General features: G+C 46.4%; 1 protein-coding gene across 1 annotated transcript in view; it reads left to right on the top strand.

Annotated features, from left to right (window-relative positions):
* The window catches only part of LRRK2 (leucine rich repeat kinase 2), a 71678-nt gene extending 65516 nt beyond the window's left edge, over window positions 1-6162 (top strand). Inside the window, exons 50-51 of the mRNA XM_087765365.1 lie at window positions 2514-2588; window positions 4535-6162. Coding sequence (XP_087621491.1) covers window positions 2514-2588; window positions 4535-4656 — 197 coding nt within the window. The 3' untranslated portion in view covers window positions 4657-6162. The remainder of the gene's footprint in view (window positions 1-2513; window positions 2589-4534) is intronic.
* Window positions 6163-16622: the final 10460 nt, after the last annotated feature.

Genomic DNA, 16622 nt, shown 5'->3' with positions numbered 1-16622 from the left:
TGCAGTGGTGGGTACACTTAAAATACGCATCACTTCAAAAAGTACTCCGTGGCACAACACGTGGATTCCCATCACCTTCCACTGTGTTTTGAAAAAGACTCTGGAGTTCCCTTGTCAGTGTGATTTAAAGTGTGTTTGCTGTCAAAAAAAGACTCTGAGGCTGTTGTTGTGGACTCAGAAACACACTGTAATCCTGCTAGCAAACTTCATAGTTGCAGGCTGTGGATGTTTTCTCATTACCATCATGAACTTAATTTGGGCGCTGTTTTTTTCCTTTCTGGCACCAGAAATATCCATAGACTACAGTTAGCTCATAGTGCTGACAGTGTTGTATGAGTCAAAAAAGCTCCATCTTCCTCTGACTTGCCTTTGCCTGAGACAGCAAGTTTGTACAGTCTGTTCAGTCCTCAGCTGTTAAAGAGTGCCAGCTATAGAGTCCAGATTCACTAGCACAGCATTTTCAGTCCTTCTAGTCCTGATGGCTACAATATTAGTACTATAAAGGGACATTTTGTTTTTAGCATTTGGTAAAGAATACTCGCTATGAAAACAAAATTTCTGCCTCACCTATTACTGTCATCAATAGGGAAAGTATATTGTATAGAATAATACAGTATGATTTAAAAAGCCTTGAGTCTCATATTCTTTGTTTCTAGTCACTTCAACATTTTTAATCAAAATGTTATGTACAGAAAAGTTAATACTTCAGGAGAAAGAGTTTAGCTGCATTTGCACAAATCTCAAGAATGGCAAGTAAGATTGATACAGGCAGTCTGATGTGTACTTTTTTTCTTTTGATCATTTTTTCCCAGCAATTATTTATAAGGGTTGGTTTTTTTCCTACATTCAAAGACTTTGTTTTTACTGGGATTTTCATAGAATCCATGAAGATGGCACTGAGGCTGCTGAGCAATTCTGCAATAGTAATGCATTGCTTGTGTGAAATGAGAGAAGATAGAGGGAAATATTTTTGTATTAGTTTAAGATTAAAATATATAATGTCAATCAGATGTAAATATTTCAGGGAAAAGAGATTGCCAGACTTTGAGACATCAATTTTATCTGTAGCTCATCTATGAATATGGAAATGTAATGTCTTTTTCTAATTCTCTCACTTAACACATTGACGTACAATAGACATGAGACATCACAGAGAATGATTTATATGTAAATCTCTAGTTCATTTTGCAAGTGAAAATCTAGACTTCTATATAGTAAGAAGGGAGCCTAGCCTGAATAAGAAACATTATACATAAGTTCCAGTCACTTTTTTATGGAGTATGGGTAGGACTGGTTGACAGAAAAAACAAAAGCATTGAAAAATCTGAGCATGAAAGATATGTAGGGTTTCCATCAGCCCTCACCTACCATAAGCAGATTTACATCAATATCAAAGGAGAACATACTGCAGATCTCCACAGGGCAGGAAAAATCTCTCTCAACCTTGCATAGGTCCTGGGGGACCCACTAGAAATGTTTGCTGACTCAGAAAGAATGTATCGTGAGGGGAACACTCAAGTGTGGTCACACAAAACTTCCAAGACTGTGGCTTTCACAGTAAGCCGTACGCCCATCTATTTATATCCCAGAAACTGACCCCTCTTCATCTTTTCTCTGGCGGAGTGGGTAAGACTTCAGGTATGAAGAGGTATGGGGAGGTGTGGGGCGCAGTGCTGCAGCTGGGGTGTCTTCACACGGAGGGGCTGTTCCTTCCCTGGCCTGATCCGTGACCCAGGTACGTAGGCTGGCTCCTGGTTCCTCTACTAGCATACAGCTAAGGGCTCGCTGCCCTCGTTGTGCTGCCAGTAGGGCAGGGAGCTGCCATGGCAGGAGAACACCTAACAGCTTCCATCTGTCTTGCAAGACATTTATTAATACGTCTTGTTGGGAATAAGCGGGAAGTTGGTATTGAAACATTGGTACATTCACCTTATACCTCTGTGATCCAGCCACTCCCGTCTTCCTCGTCTTTTTTTGCATTATTCAGTAGGCACCTTCCTATGATCCATCCCTTATTTCTACTTCCCTGCTAACTCTCCTTTCCTACCTACCTGCCATCGTTAGTTCAGAACACTTTTAATTAGTTTGTATCATATTTGGTTGGCTTGGTTTTTTCATAACCAAACTGATTACTGGCACTTTCTGTTTCTGCTGTGCACTGGGACTTCATTTGCAGCCTGTCCCTTCGCTGGGACATCTGTTCCCTGGGATTCTACCACCTCTGCTGGTGGCATATAATGGGGTGCTTTGTTCCTGGGCTTGTTCAGCAGGCTGGCCAGCCGATCCCGTGCTCATGCCTTTGAACCCTGGTAAACCCCTGCGTTAAATGGAGACGTGAACTATGTTGTTCTCATGGCTGGGTTTTTCATGGTTAATGATTTTGAATAAAGGGTCCAGTTCACTGAACTCTGCTTTCTGTCCTCTTAGTGGCATGATGTCATCTACTCCTTCTGTCCTTAAATTACAAAGTTCCCATTAAAATTAAAATTTGACATTTTTTTTCTTTGAAAAAGGGAGTCTCAAGAATGCGGTCCTGGTTTTGGGATATTGCTATAAGAGCGACACCGAAGCCAACAAATATCACAAAGGTAAGTGAGCTGTGTTTTATTAATTTGTAGTATTAATGTAGCATTAGTGGAGCAGATGCTATTATGCTTGACTACCCACTGAGAGTGGAGAGTTGATGATCATCATTTGATATAATTTTATTGAAACATCATTATTAGTTTTTGTTGTCTGTTGCATTTCTGGGCTCCATACAAACTAACAGTAACTTCCAAAAATGGATCAGAGGAAGCCACTATTTGAAGCCACTATTATAATTTGCTGGAAAACTGTATTTGGAGAGTAAGTGTCATTGTCTAATTGGAGAATGTATTAAATGGATTTCCAGAGGGGTCTGTGCTAGGCCAGGAATCCTCAACGTGTTCCTGAATGATGTGGATGAAGGAATAGTGAATGTGCTTTTCAGATTTGCAGACAATTCTCAGCTAAGACAAAGCCACAAGCACACTGGAGGGCAGGATTAGGATTCAAAATGACCTTGACAAATAGAACAAATGGTCTAGAAGGAAATAGGATACAATTCAGTAAGGACACATGCAAGACCTTTTACTTAATTAGGAATGATCCGTTGTACCAACATGAGGAAATGATCAGCTTAAACAGCAGTGCTGCAGAAAAAGGGTTATAATTGATCGCAGGCCGAACATGAGTCAACCGTGCCACGTTGCTGCAGAAGAGGCAAACGCCATTCTCACACCAGTCGAAAAGCAGTGTCTGTGAGACGTGAGCGAATTCTTACACTCTGCTGAGTGCTGAACGGCCTCTGCTGGAGGAGCGTCTCCATTTGGGACATTCCTGAATGATCTGGACTATTAAGAATAGTCCAGAGGAGAGAAATGCAGCCTGTGAGGAAATGTTGCAGGAAGTTAAGTTGCTCAATATAAATAAAGCTTAGAGAGGACATGATAATAGGCTTCAAATATGTAAATAAAGAGGAGGGGAATAAAGACTTCTACGTATTCCCTGTGGGCAGGATAAGGACTAACCAGTTTCTGCTACAGCAAGAGAGATTTAGGTCAGGCATCAGGAAAAACTTCCTGACAATTAGGATAGTGAAGTGATGGAATAGGAAGATAGAAAATCTCCATCTGTGGGTTTTTCTAAGAACAGTTACAGTTGGTGCTCCGATCAATGCCCTTCTTCACCTTTATCTTATCCCAGTTTCAGTGACTCCTAAAAATGTGGCAATGACAGTATAAAGTTAAGGGTGGCAAGTGTACATGAGCTGACTGTTTGGAGTAAAATAAGAATCAAACTTAGAGCAATGGTTTTTATATTCTGATATTCCCTGATTATTACCATAAGAACACCTCTTGTCTTTTTGGCCTTTTTACTGTATTTAAGAGTGCCATTAATTATACAGAGAGGAATTGGAGACTCCCAGAAACCTTGGGGCCTTAGTTTGTGAGCCCCTACTCATGCAAGTGTTCTCAATTATCCTTATTCCACTAAAAGGAATGTGAATTCTCCATGAATAAAGAGTTGCTTGCATGCAGGGAGACTGAAGAAGTGACTGTTCCCTAGTATACACACTACCTTACAAAATCAGTTTTCAGTTTGTTTACAGTGAATGGGTTTTGAGTCTTCTAAGCATTTAGGGTATATCTGCTGGGGAAATAGAGATTAAATTTTATGCAGGCATCTCAGTACAAGCATTAGCTGTAGCTCAGATCAGTACCTTATGGCCCACAGGCACAAGAAATGGTTTTTCAAGTGCTTTTAAATGGTGTACTTTAAGTTTAGGAACTGGAATACAAATCATTGTGCAAGTACAAACAGCTTGTAACTCGTAACTGCACTACCTCACACATAAAGTGTCATATAACTTGTCTTCCAGGTCCTAAGCATCATGCTTCATTGAGGCAATTTACGAGTAATTAAAAAATAAGCAGATAAGCAAAACCACTTCTAATTGTGCAATAATTCTTCTCTGTTGTAGTTTTCAATTTTTAAATTTTTTTTTTTCCAGAATTACAATCCTGCGTGTCAGTGTGGGACATTAACCTGCCCCATGAAGTGCAAAACCTGAAAAAACATATAGAAATGAGACAGGAATTAGCAGAAAAAATGAAGAGCTTTTCTTTGGACTGAAAAGTCACCCTGCAAGTGCCCTTCTCTTTTCTAGTCTTCCATCCTAACTTACTGTGCAATATGTACAACTTCTTGTCACTGAGGTCTTTAACCGAAAACCAGGAAGAAAATTGCCATGAGAGAGGCAGTTGATATTCACAGGATATCAAGAAAAAAGAAGGATAAGTTATTTGTAATAAATATTTGAAAGGACACGAAACTATTGAGAATTTCTGAATCTGAAGTGTTATCATGCATCTGTTGTTTACTTGTGAAGTTCTGCTCTCAGCAACTATGGCTCAACTTCAGTATAACATTGTTCATCCGGTTTTTGGTCCCAGTTAAATTGGGAATAAGCCAGGAGACTATAAATGGTTCTTATTTACTTCATTATCTCTACTGAGTTGACGCTGTAATAAGAAGCAAAATGCAAGCCTCTATGTGTATTGCGGTTTGCATGTATGAGTTTGCTCTGATGATTCATGATTTAGTAATAAGTCAGAGCTCATGACCCTGAGTATATGAAAGAAAACATATTTTATATAATAGCAGTGTTTAAAGGAACATGTAATGACTACATTACTCCTTGAAAACAACAGGCAGAATAGTCTTTATTTCTTCCTTGAATAATTGACATTTTTTCATTGTGATCAGAAAAAAAAAGTTGTGCTACAATAAAATAGCTCAGAATTCAGTATGCTGCTACAACTTATACCGCAAAGGCGGCAGCACGCTGCTGTAGCCAGACTGCTGGTTCGTAGTCCAACTTGCTGGTTTGCTGAGCTCAATCTACAAAAAAAAGGGAACTTTCACTTTGATGTTTCTAATGTGCGAAGTTTCCACTTACTCTTGTTTTAATTTGTGTTGTTATTTTGAGGGTAAGCAGGGGAACCTTGAGGGGTGTAAGAATTGGCTACCTCTTGCATATAACTACCAGAATTTGTTGCCAAACATCTTCACTAAAGAGATGCCTTTTGCTGCTCTCTGGCTATAAGTCCAAGCTGCTGCTTACCGCCTGCACTGACGGGCTCTAAGTGTGTGCCTTACTTCTGTCCATCAGAAGACGGATGTCATTTTCTTTCTTTGATACCAAAAGAATCCATAGGGTGCTCCTGAAATCTCAAGGAGTGGAGTGTCCAGAGCCATTCCTGAGTCCATGGAGCTGAACAAGGTTGAGCAACCAAAAAGTTCTCAGTCCCATTTTTACAGTTTTGGAGGAATTACATACTAGGACAACAGCATTGATTGTGTCCAGCCGTATCCTTGTTCTAGTTTCTGCCTTTTGTTGAGTGTGTACTCAGGATTTCTTTCAGATATGCACCACAGTTTTTATGTATTCTTGTAATCTGCATACTGAGAATAATTTGCTATTTATATGGGATTTTATAACTCAGAAAATATATATTATCTTATAATGAATACTTTTTTTAAAAAATAGAGTATATGTATTGTGATTATGTTTATTTATAAGTCATTTTGAGATGTAAGCCTTAAACCTTTTTATTAAAACTGTGCTTTGTTAATAACATAGTCTACTTTCTGATCGCTGAATTTCCAAGGAGGAGCTTTTGCGTGCAGTTTTTGTGGAGCTTAATCCCTTACACCAGCATGATGCAAGATCCCAGTTTGTGGGTTGTGTTGACTCAGCTGCATTCCCACTTTTCTCTGTCCCATAGCGCACGTCTTGAACCCTTTTCCGTTCCCCAGTTTGCCTTCTGCTTCGTGTTCCTTGCAGCCTTTCCCAGAGATGGGAGGTGACTGTAAGCACTATTGTCCTTGCGGTCGTTAGGCACCTCTTCCGAGATCCTCTGGAAAAGAATGATCCGTAGACTGCATCCAGCCTGCGTGGTAGGTATTACAGGATAGCGAAGAACGAAAGAGATGATAGTGACCAAACGAAAGACAGGAGGTCGTTACAAACCTGACTCAATTGGCCACTGCTGAATCACCACTGGTGAGAGGGTAAAATTCTGCAACAGCGGTAACCCACTGTGACTGTTTAGCAACACAACACTCGTTCCTACGGAGCACCGCGATCCAGCTGCATCCTCCCCAAATACTTTCCAGTACTGTAAGAAAGGATTTGGAGAAGATCCTGCGTTGGTGCCTCTTGTTACTCTTTGCCATGTGATGGAGTCCAGCAGCGCATCTCTGGCCATCTTCAGCCCTGTTCAGCTCACGCTGCACAGCTGCCTGTCTGCCGAGGGTGGCATTCCTTGGAGAGCATAGTGACAGGGCATATATCCTGTCAAACGAGGTGGACAGCCCTCAGCATCCGTCTCTTTCCTGAGTGTGGGGAAGCTGGGGAAGGAGGTGGCTGCAAAACTGTTTGGCCAGAAGCTGGCAGGCAGTAAGCGTGCAGGTCTGATTCAGAAGCGCTCAGGGACTGGCATCTGCTTCCCAGCTGGGACGTGGCACCAAGGGGAAGAACAGCGCTTCCGTACGACAACCATTTAAACCTTTCCATTAGGAAACCTTTTCCCAGGAACGTCTCTACTGACAAACTATAAGGAAAGAGGGGGAAAAAAGGAGATCCACAACTTTGTGTTCCCCCTGGTTTTAGTGGAGCTGTTTGGAAACCAGTAGGCTGTGATCAGCTAAGAGTATAAGCTCTACCAGATGCAATGCTTCCTGGATACTTAGGGTAACCTCCAGCACCCGAAAACAGACAGACAACCCTTACTTCAAAAAGGAGCCTCTTTGCTCATGGGAAACAAGCAGCCCAGTTTGGCTGTGGTTTAACACCCGAGCTGAAACACGTCATTAACTCCATGTTCCTGAGACCCGTGCAGCTAAAGGATGCTGGGGTTTAGACCTAAAGACAAAGAGACAAACTCCACAGTGTGAGCTGAATGCTTGACTCGCTATTGATTTTATTTTGTTTAAGTATCTTTCCCCTCCTGTGCTACTGACTTTAATTAGGGTCATTCTTTTTATTGGTTGCTTGCTCTGACACAGAGCTGGTTCATCTGTACATTAATTTTAACCTTATTTCTTTTACAAGCAGTGCCTGGTTAACCCCACTGTAAACAAGTGTTACAGCCTGATTTCGTGTACTTTCTGTATTATATGCTGGTGTCGTGGTTTAACCCCAGCCGGCAACTAAGCATCACACAGCCACTCGCTCGCTCCCCCCCGGTGGGATGGGGGAGAGAATCGGAAGAGTAAAAGTGAGAAAACTCGTGGGTTGAGATCAAGACAGTTTAATAGGGAAAGCAAAAGCCACGCGCGCAAGCAAAGCAAAGCAAGGAATTCATTCACTACTTCCCATCGGCAGGCAGGTGTTCAGCCATCTCCAGGAAAGCAGGGCTCCATCACGCCTAATGGTTACTTGGGAAGACAAACGCCATCACGCCGAACGTCCCACCCTTCCTTCTTCTTCCCCCAGCTTTATACGCTGAGCATGACGTCATACGGTGTGGGATATCCCTTTGGCCAGCCTGGGTCAGCCGTCCTGGCTGTGCTCCCTCCCAGCTTCTTGTGCACCTGGCAGAGCACAAGAAGCTGAAAAGTCCTTGACCAGTGTAAACTCTGCTCAGCAAGAACCAAAACATCAGTGCGTTATCAACATTATTCTCATCCTAAATCCAAAACACAGCGCTCTACCAGCTGCTAGGAAGAAAACTAACTCTATCCCAGCTGAAACCAGGACAGCTGGCGTTCCTCTTACTCTGAAATCTCGTACGTCCTCTTGTGTCCCTTATTATTATCCTATCACTTCTTTATGTACCACTTTGGGGCAAAACTGGGACGTGGAATGGATGAGAGAGAACGAGGCCTCCTGGACGCGAGTTGGTCCCCAAACACGGGCATTTGTCATTACTGCCACTTCACAACGCACCCATCTACCTGGAGCCAGCACGACAAATAATCCACTTTATGATGAATTCTTCAGATACCAGCGACACGAGAAAGTAGTAAGGGAAAAGAATGAGGCTCAGTGCACAAGGAAAAGTCAACAACATTCATATTTTTCTATCAGTCTCTCAAGTAGAAAAGCGTATGAACAATTCCTCTTCTCACTTATTTTCTGGCCTTTAAGTCAGTCATTAAGAAAGCTAAACCCAGCTCCCATTACCTGTCTAAAGAGAACTGAATTTTCTGACCAGAACTAGCAGTTGTTCTGTTTTTTCTGCCCGAATCAGTTCTTCATCCATATCTGAACTCATCCCAGGACTGTCCTGACCTGCCCAGGCGCTTACATAAAACCTTCACCAAGGCCTTTGAACAAGTATAAATAAAAACTACGTTTATCGGCTGGCCAGCGTACCGTTTTGTTAACTTTTCCAAATCTTTTTTTTTTTTTTTATTTGTTACATAGGCATGGATCTTTATAACAATTTTATTAGGTTATAAATACAGAGTGGCATAATCACATGAGAGCTGAGAATCATACTTATTGCAGATCTGTATTTTAAAATTCATGATTTTAAGAGGGGGAAAACACCAACCCGCAAGATGTATTATTGTTGCATTAGCAAAGGGAAACCTAGTTTAACAAAAATTTAGAAGCCAATGCAAGTGAAATTTCCAGCCTTCACCTGCAGGAAGGTTCTTTGCCGTATTTGTGAGCTGTGCAGGTTCTGGATGAAGACCGCAGCGCCTGTAGCTGTGGGCACCTCGGCAGGACTCCTCAGTACTTACCCTAGGAACTCCTCACTACTTACCCTAGGGACTCCTCACTACTTACCCTAGGTCCTGTTCAATTGAGTATCAAAATGACAAGAACGATCAAATTGTGAAACAACTTTTTTTCCCTGCAGTGACCTTATGCTGACTGGTACCTACCATTTACATGGTTTATTTGGACTGAGCAGTAAACTGGAATTATTTTTAAGAAGGTATTTAAAATTACAATACACCCATACGTCAACAAAAAAAAAAACCCGAATTTTTTAAAACTAGCCTAATACAATTCTGCTAAAATCAAAATGAAAGTAAAAGCAAGTTAAGGCTTTTTCTTTTTTCCTTTTCTCCTGCGTTGCTTTGATTTTTCTCGCAGCCTGAGAAGGCAGCAGGCAGGTACCATCAGGTTTGTTAGGCTTTGCCGTCACTCCCCACAAAGGCTGTCACTAATTAGCACAGAGAGACTTAAAAATCAATGCTATGTCTCTGGCGTATGTAATTATTTACTTCACTTCCACCGCAGCCCATCAGCGGCAATGACCTGAAAAGTTAAAAGTGGATAGAAAAGGGGAAAGAAATTAAAATCTCCTTCTGTGGCAATTGCGGTGTTTTTCCTTTTCTGAGAGAGAAATCTCAGCCTTCTGCTGTGCTTTTCCCGTGCCACCTCTCGGTGCTGCCTCCCTGGCTGTGCTGGGCTCTCACCCTGCTCCCATCCAGCCGAGAAGCACAGAAACCATTTTGCTGTCTGGGGCAGGGGGGGAGAAAAGGAAAAGAAAAAAAAAAAGAAAAAAAAAAAAAGCTGACAGCATGACAGTGCTGAAGAGCACAGTCCGCTGCCAGCCCAGCCCGGCACCCTTCCCGCTGCGGGGGCTGGGTGCCCCACTTCGGTGCTGCCATTGAGACCCCACGAATCCCACGACCAGCAGGGAAGAAAACGTGGCTGTGTAGCGCCCAACAGAGCTGGGGCTCTGCCTTCCTTCGGAAAGGCACCAAGGCGGGGAGGCAAGCGGGCTGGGGGCACAGGGCTGCCCAGCGAAGGCCCCTTCCAGGGCCCGGCCCTGCCCGCAGGGCACCGTCATGGCGGTGATCCTCGGGGCTGCACCCGCTGAGGCGGCGCTCCCCAGTCACAGCCCCAGGGGATGTTTCTCCCCCCCAAAAAAAGCATAATCAGCTTTGGTTCCCCACCGGGCAGCAAACCAGCCAACTTGCATGTGGTTGGAGGTAGTTTATTGCACTGCTCAAGAGTAAAACCACCCGCCCAGGGAGGAAGGGCTCAGGGGCCAGCGCCCGCTGGGTGCTGGTGTGGGGCAAAGGGGCTGCCACATCCAGGGGAAGGCTCCGCAGGCCACAGCTCCGGCTAAGGAGAACCCCGAGGCCAGGCTGGCTCTTCGCACCATCTTTTTTCTGCCTAGGCCTGTTTAGTCATGAGGCTGCAAAAGGGAAAAAAATATTTTGTGACAAGCTCCCCTTTTAAGTCGTTTCTCAAGGGAAGGACAAGGCAGAACCAGTCACAGAGGGAAAGGAGAGGCCTTGGGCTCCCCTGCAGACCCTGGGTCAGCCCGACACGGTGACAGGAGCGCAGTGGCTCAGCTCACAGGGTCACACACCTCCAGCGTTGCCACCTCTTCCCCTGCTCCAAGTTTCGTCGGCTCCCACAGAGCCCAGCCCATGCAGGACCATCGACCCAGCACGGCAGGACAAGCCTTTATCTCGTAGAGAGAAAAATCATACGGCGGTAGTGGAAGCATCCAGCTCTTCGCACTGCAAATACATTAACTTTAGTTCATTGATGCTCAGGTCTGCTTTTTCTTGCCTTGACATCTCAGCGGTTGCCTTGAAAACATCTGTTCTCTGGGAGGCAGCAAGAACCATCCGCCCCCACCACCACCCACCGGGCTCCTGGGCTCTGCCAGTTGGAATTTAAACCAACTGAGCTAAGGCTGAGGCTCAGAAATGTTGGCTTCACACTGTTACCATCAGAGGTCACAATAAATAAATTAAAAAAAAAAAAAAAAAAAAAAAAAGCTTCAGAGCTGCGAGCCCTTGGATGAGCAGCTGCAACATTTGCAGCTTGTGAAGCAGAGGTGCTCCACTTGCACCCGCGGTTCATCTTCCAGGACTAAGGGAGGCCACCTCGGGTGCTGGGACAGGCCACCAGGGCTCAGACATGTCCCCCAGCCCTCCTCTCTGTGGGGAAACCATCCACGCAACAGGGCTGACACCTCCTCCACCCCAGCCAGGCCCCCCCGAGTGCTGCTGACAGAGGACCAAAAGCCCGTCTGCTGCCCCTGCAGCGATGCCGGCCACCCAAAGGAAGACATTTCCCCTCTCCGCACGCCTCCACAGACTGCTACGGCGACAACTCTTTTGCATCAGTCTAACGCTGTCGGGTTTAGGCGAAACTCAAAGAATGCCGTTGAATCACACGCGCACAAGTAAAAGTTGAATGGGTTTCCTATTACGGCAAAAAAGTTCAAAATCCGAGAAGTGAATTTCAATACTTTTCTTTAGAGTCCCCCGTTAGAGCCCACGCTCCCGGCTGAAGCAGAGCAACAGCAGCCCCTAACGGGCCCAGAGCCGGAGGCCCGGGCTGCCCGGCCCTGCTCGGCAGCCGTGCTCACTTTAAACGCCACGGTTGTCCATACTCACTTTTAATAGCTACCTACCAGCCAGGTAATTAAGCTTCGGTAAACAGTAATTTTCAAATATTATCCATGTGTCAAAACTCACCTCCCCCCCTTTTTTTTCCTCCTCCAAAATAATAGTATGTGCTGAGCACTCTGCAACTGGAAAATCTCATGGCAAAACACGCTCTCACCTTGTAATTACAGGAAAGTTTGCAAGGAAAAAAACCTCCAAAAACATTAAATTCCCTGTATTTACAGCTATTACAGCTAAACCCAGGAAGGGACACAAACACCTGGGCTCTGCAGGGGCTCAGAAGTAGCTGGTGCAGAGCAATCAGTCCTGCTGGAAGAGTCTGAAATCCCCATTGCTGGAGCTGAGGGGATGGGGAGGCGGGGGAAAAAAAGAAAAATCAATATTCAGCATCTGCAGTTCCAATAAAACCGGCGCCAGATACCAAGGGCCCGTGCAGCCCTGCCTCTGCAAGCTCCCAGCACACGGGTGCCCGGGCTGGGTGGCTCTGCAAGACGCGTCGCCCCTTGGTGCGGCTCACGCCGGGAGGAGCAGGTGGAGAGGCACAGGCAGATGGGTGCAGGGGAGGCTCCTGCTGGGAGGGTGCTGGTGGCCTTGGCCCCAGAGAGGAGCAGGGATGGTCCTTCCTGGGGGAGGTCAGAGAGCCACCAGCTTGCCTAAATCCAGGCCTGGAGATGAGAGCCCACAGGCAGGGAACTATTTCTAGTTCTGCTCCACCTCACCTAGCCCTTTTTCTTCAGTCAAAGGCTTTATCCTGGACAAACTTTGCTGTTTAGTTTGGGCTTTGACCATGTCAGCTTTGACCAGCACTGCTCCCCTTCCACACAGGCATCTCCAAGACATTAGGAGAGCAAAGCGTAAAATTGCTGTTGCTACTCAGCTGAAAGATGGAAATACCAGTGTCCTGCTTTCATCTGACGACCTGTCATTCTCCACCCTGGCGAAGCCACAGGACAAAGGCTGGGAGCTCTCCCGCTCCAGCAGAAGCTCTTGCAGACCCACGTGGCATGGGGCAGCATGTTCCCACAGCCCAGCGACACGCAGCCGGCTCGCTTTGCCCGCGGTGAGGGTCCTGCACGGCAGCCGCAGGCTGCCCGTGGCTCCAGCCCACCCACGGGGCTCCCTGGGGAAGGGCTTTTGGGCTTGGTACAGGCAGGGGAGCGCAGGGCCCTCGCTCGGAGGAGCACTCCGTGACACCTCCAGTCTGCGGTGGCGCAGGCAGAGGCACGGGCACGGCAGCCTGGAGGAGCGCTGCTCGCCGCGAGCCTGCCCAGCACCTGTTTGCAGTCACCTCTTGCCCCTACACCACTCCGGGGTCCTCCTGAACTCAACCCAGCCTGGCTTTCCATTTTTCACACCTCAGGTTGCTGGTCCTGGGACTCTGAACATTTCTATTTACATACACAAAACAAAAAAAGGAAAACAAGCAAGCCACAATGAGATCTTGCTTGAATTCTGGTATGTCAAAGGGAGAGGCTTACATTCACAAAGCATGCCTTCAGTTCTCCCCCATAGAAACCACGCTGCACCGCCCACTTTAAAAGTTTCTGCTCTAATGAATTTATGGACCAGCTCTCAGAAAACTCTTTTGGAAGACAGGAAAAGGTGACACTGCCTTGCTCCTGCGCCAGCAGCAACCAGAAATGCTTTGGAAAGGACACTAAGCCATGGCAGATGGAAAAGATGAAGCATTTCATATCGTTTTAACTAAGCCAGCTGAAATGCACGCCAGTGCTCTAGCGAGGTGTGCAAGGGGAGAAGGCGGACAGACCTACACCGCCAAACCTTTGCCAGGGCACCAAAGGCAGCAGGCAGAGTCCCTTAAGGCTTCTTGAAGCATTAACTATTACTCATTAACTATATATGCAGGCGAGGATATTTTCTCTAAACAGCAGACCGCCGTCAAGGCCAAATAACGAGACACGATTTGCATTAACTGAGTGTTGGTAGGAAAAGCAAAGTGTCTTTACGAGAAGTAACTTTGCAACTAAGCACCAATCCGAGCGAGTGATGTGTATAGTAGATGCATCCTCCCACACCCCCGCCTTCTGGGGTGCCTTTTAAAAACAGGCGGAGATCTTGGCAAGTATCCCCCAACGAGCTGTTCTCCTTTCCCATCTCCCCAGAAAAAAGCTGCGGTGCTTGGTTACCTCTGAAGAGAGAGAGCTGGGAGTTTTAGTATCACCAGTGCCACCAGAGACGCGCCCAAGGTGATCACATCCCTCCTGCTTCAATGTTACTGCATCAGTAACAGGCTGCACAAGACATCCTTAGCGCCGGATCTTCTCACAGAGAACTGGATAGCAAAAGGATGAGGCAACAGCTGCCTCCCTGACCTTGGTTTTGTCTGTACAGTTAATCACAGCCGCATTTATACCAAATATGTATCTGCCTCTGACCGTTCCTAAGCAACTATGCTGACTGCCTAGGGCTTGGTTTGTCAAATCGGTCCCCGAGAAGCTTAAGAGGATCTCGTGCAGGGCAAGGCAGAGGAGGGAGAGTCCTTGCCCAGCTCCATGCAGGACCGACTCCACCGGCACATCTCCCCGTCCTGCCGCGGACCACCCCACGGACACAAACAGCCACCCAGGGCAGAGCCGGCAGCTGCAGGGAGGCCAGGCGCTGCGCCCTCAGTGCAGGTCCCCACCAGGGTGCTTCCGAGATGGGAAGAGCTGAATTTTCTTTCAAATTATTCACCTGTTTCTAGGATGAGAATTTCAGGGGAGTGAGGAGCAGCTTGGGTTTGCTTTTCTAAAGAAAGTCTGCTATGTCAGCTAACCCAACCCCTCTCCTGCTACGGACACGCATGCATTTCTTCCTCACCTCCCTGCCAGCAAGAGCCCCAAAACATCTGCTAGAAGCCAGGGGGGAGAACGAAAAGACCCTGAAGCAGGGAAATCTCCATTCCTACACCCACTTCACTCCCTTCTCGTGGTCTGCCCTGCAATAGGCACCAATACCCACACCAGGGAAGGTGGTAAGAAAGACAGAGCAACACACAGCACGAAGACAGTAGCCACAACGTACAGTAGGATCCGTCACAGCCTGACTTCCACAGCCTCCCCCGTCACGCTGTTCACTTACACCCACCACAGCACATCTCACACGACTCGAGCACAGCACATCACTCGCCTAGAAGACAGCGTTATTATAAATTACATGAATTTACTCCTTATGTCAGCTCAGTTTTCCCCCCCAAATATTCTCTCATGTGACTGCGGGTGTTGGTCACACCTTCAGTTTTCACCCTGCCAGCTTGCTTTTGCCACCTCCTCCGCAGAGCGGGCACCTGCCCTGCAGGGCCTCCCCTGCCCACCGAAACATCTCGCCCCATGTTCTGCTGGACCGTAAAGCAAGCAAGTGCCCTTACTGAACTCCTGCAGCTGCCAGGACTGGCTACGTCCTCGCCTTTTTCTTCCTCTAATTAGAAATCTTCTGCAAAATACGTCCAGAAACACAGTAGTGAAGTGTGTCATCTTAAGTCAGACATTTTACAGCCACTTCTTGTCAATGCTGCGTGATTCTGGCTCGCAGGCGACAGGGCCGAAGGTGGTCTGTCCTGTTAAAAACCCAGCTTGGTGTTTCCTCTTGAGCCCTAAAAAACCAGAGTTACTTGAGAAATATCCGCTCCCATCCCCTCGCCACCGCTTGGGGCTGGCGCCGGTTTGCCGCAAGGCGGGGGTGCAGCTCGGGGGACGCACAGCACTCCAGGCCTCGGAGGCAGCCAAGGGGACCGTGCTCCTGCTAACACAACCTACACCCCGTGAGAGCACGGCAGCAGCGGAGCGAAACCCAAACCGTGCCAGCTGGAAGCGGGGAAGGCTTTTTGCCCAGAAAGGCAGCTGAGGGGGACAGGGGAGCCAGAGCAGCCTGCAAATGGCATGCTATCAATGCACCTTATGAAGGTTAAACATTTCTTCCCATGCGTTCTCTCTTCAACATCGTCTAAGAGCCAAAGGTAAAAATACATAATTTTGACCACCTTTCCTGACCCAGAAAATGCTGTTTTTCATCTACTGTCCCCCCTTTTGGAAAATACACATCACACCAACATCAGGGTTTCTGCTTCCCTTGGGACACCCATTCCTTTCATTTTTCCATACTACGCTCACTTTTACACAACATACATAAATGTGACTGAAAAAAGTCACTACAATAAACTACTATTTTCTCTGGAACACCCTTGCACATGCTGGTTAAGCTAAAGACAACGTGTGGTAGAAGGGTAAGTGGTAGTAGCTGTAACAACCAAACCCTTTGCGGAGAGAAAGCGAACAGCACAGCAACGCAGCATCAGCTGATCCTGTATTCACTCTGCAATGCAGCATCTCACGTCTGGAAGTCAATCCCCAATTTTCTTCCATTAGCAGCCAGCCATCACACAAGCTTTGTTCTAGACAGAACAACACAAATACACCACACAAGGATTTAAGACACACCAAGCCGCTTGGCTCTTTTATGTGAGAATAGAAAATAACATTTATGTTCTGGTACAGAAAGTCAACTGACATCAGTATCTCCCACCAGTACAGTCTGTTCCAGGCAGATAAGAAACAAGTGTTAGGACAAAGCCCGAAGCAGAACCAGTCTGAGCAGAAGTAGGGAAGAAACCTCAGAGGGAAATGCCATGGGAACCAAAAATTTACAGCTTTTGATTTTCTTGCTGACCGAGGACAAGAGTTTCTCGAGTTGCTGGAGTTTTC

The sequence above is a fragment of the Nipponia nippon genome, unplaced genomic scaffold (genome assembly GCF_047370975.1).
Source record: "Nipponia nippon isolate SJK-2023a ecotype South Korea unplaced genomic scaffold, ASM4737097v1 scaffold_3, whole genome shotgun sequence".
NCBI lineage: Eukaryota > Metazoa > Chordata > Aves > Pelecaniformes > Threskiornithidae > Nipponia > Nipponia nippon.
The sequence above is the reverse complement of the archived record's forward strand: the minus strand, read 5'-3'. Positions and strand labels throughout refer to the sequence as shown.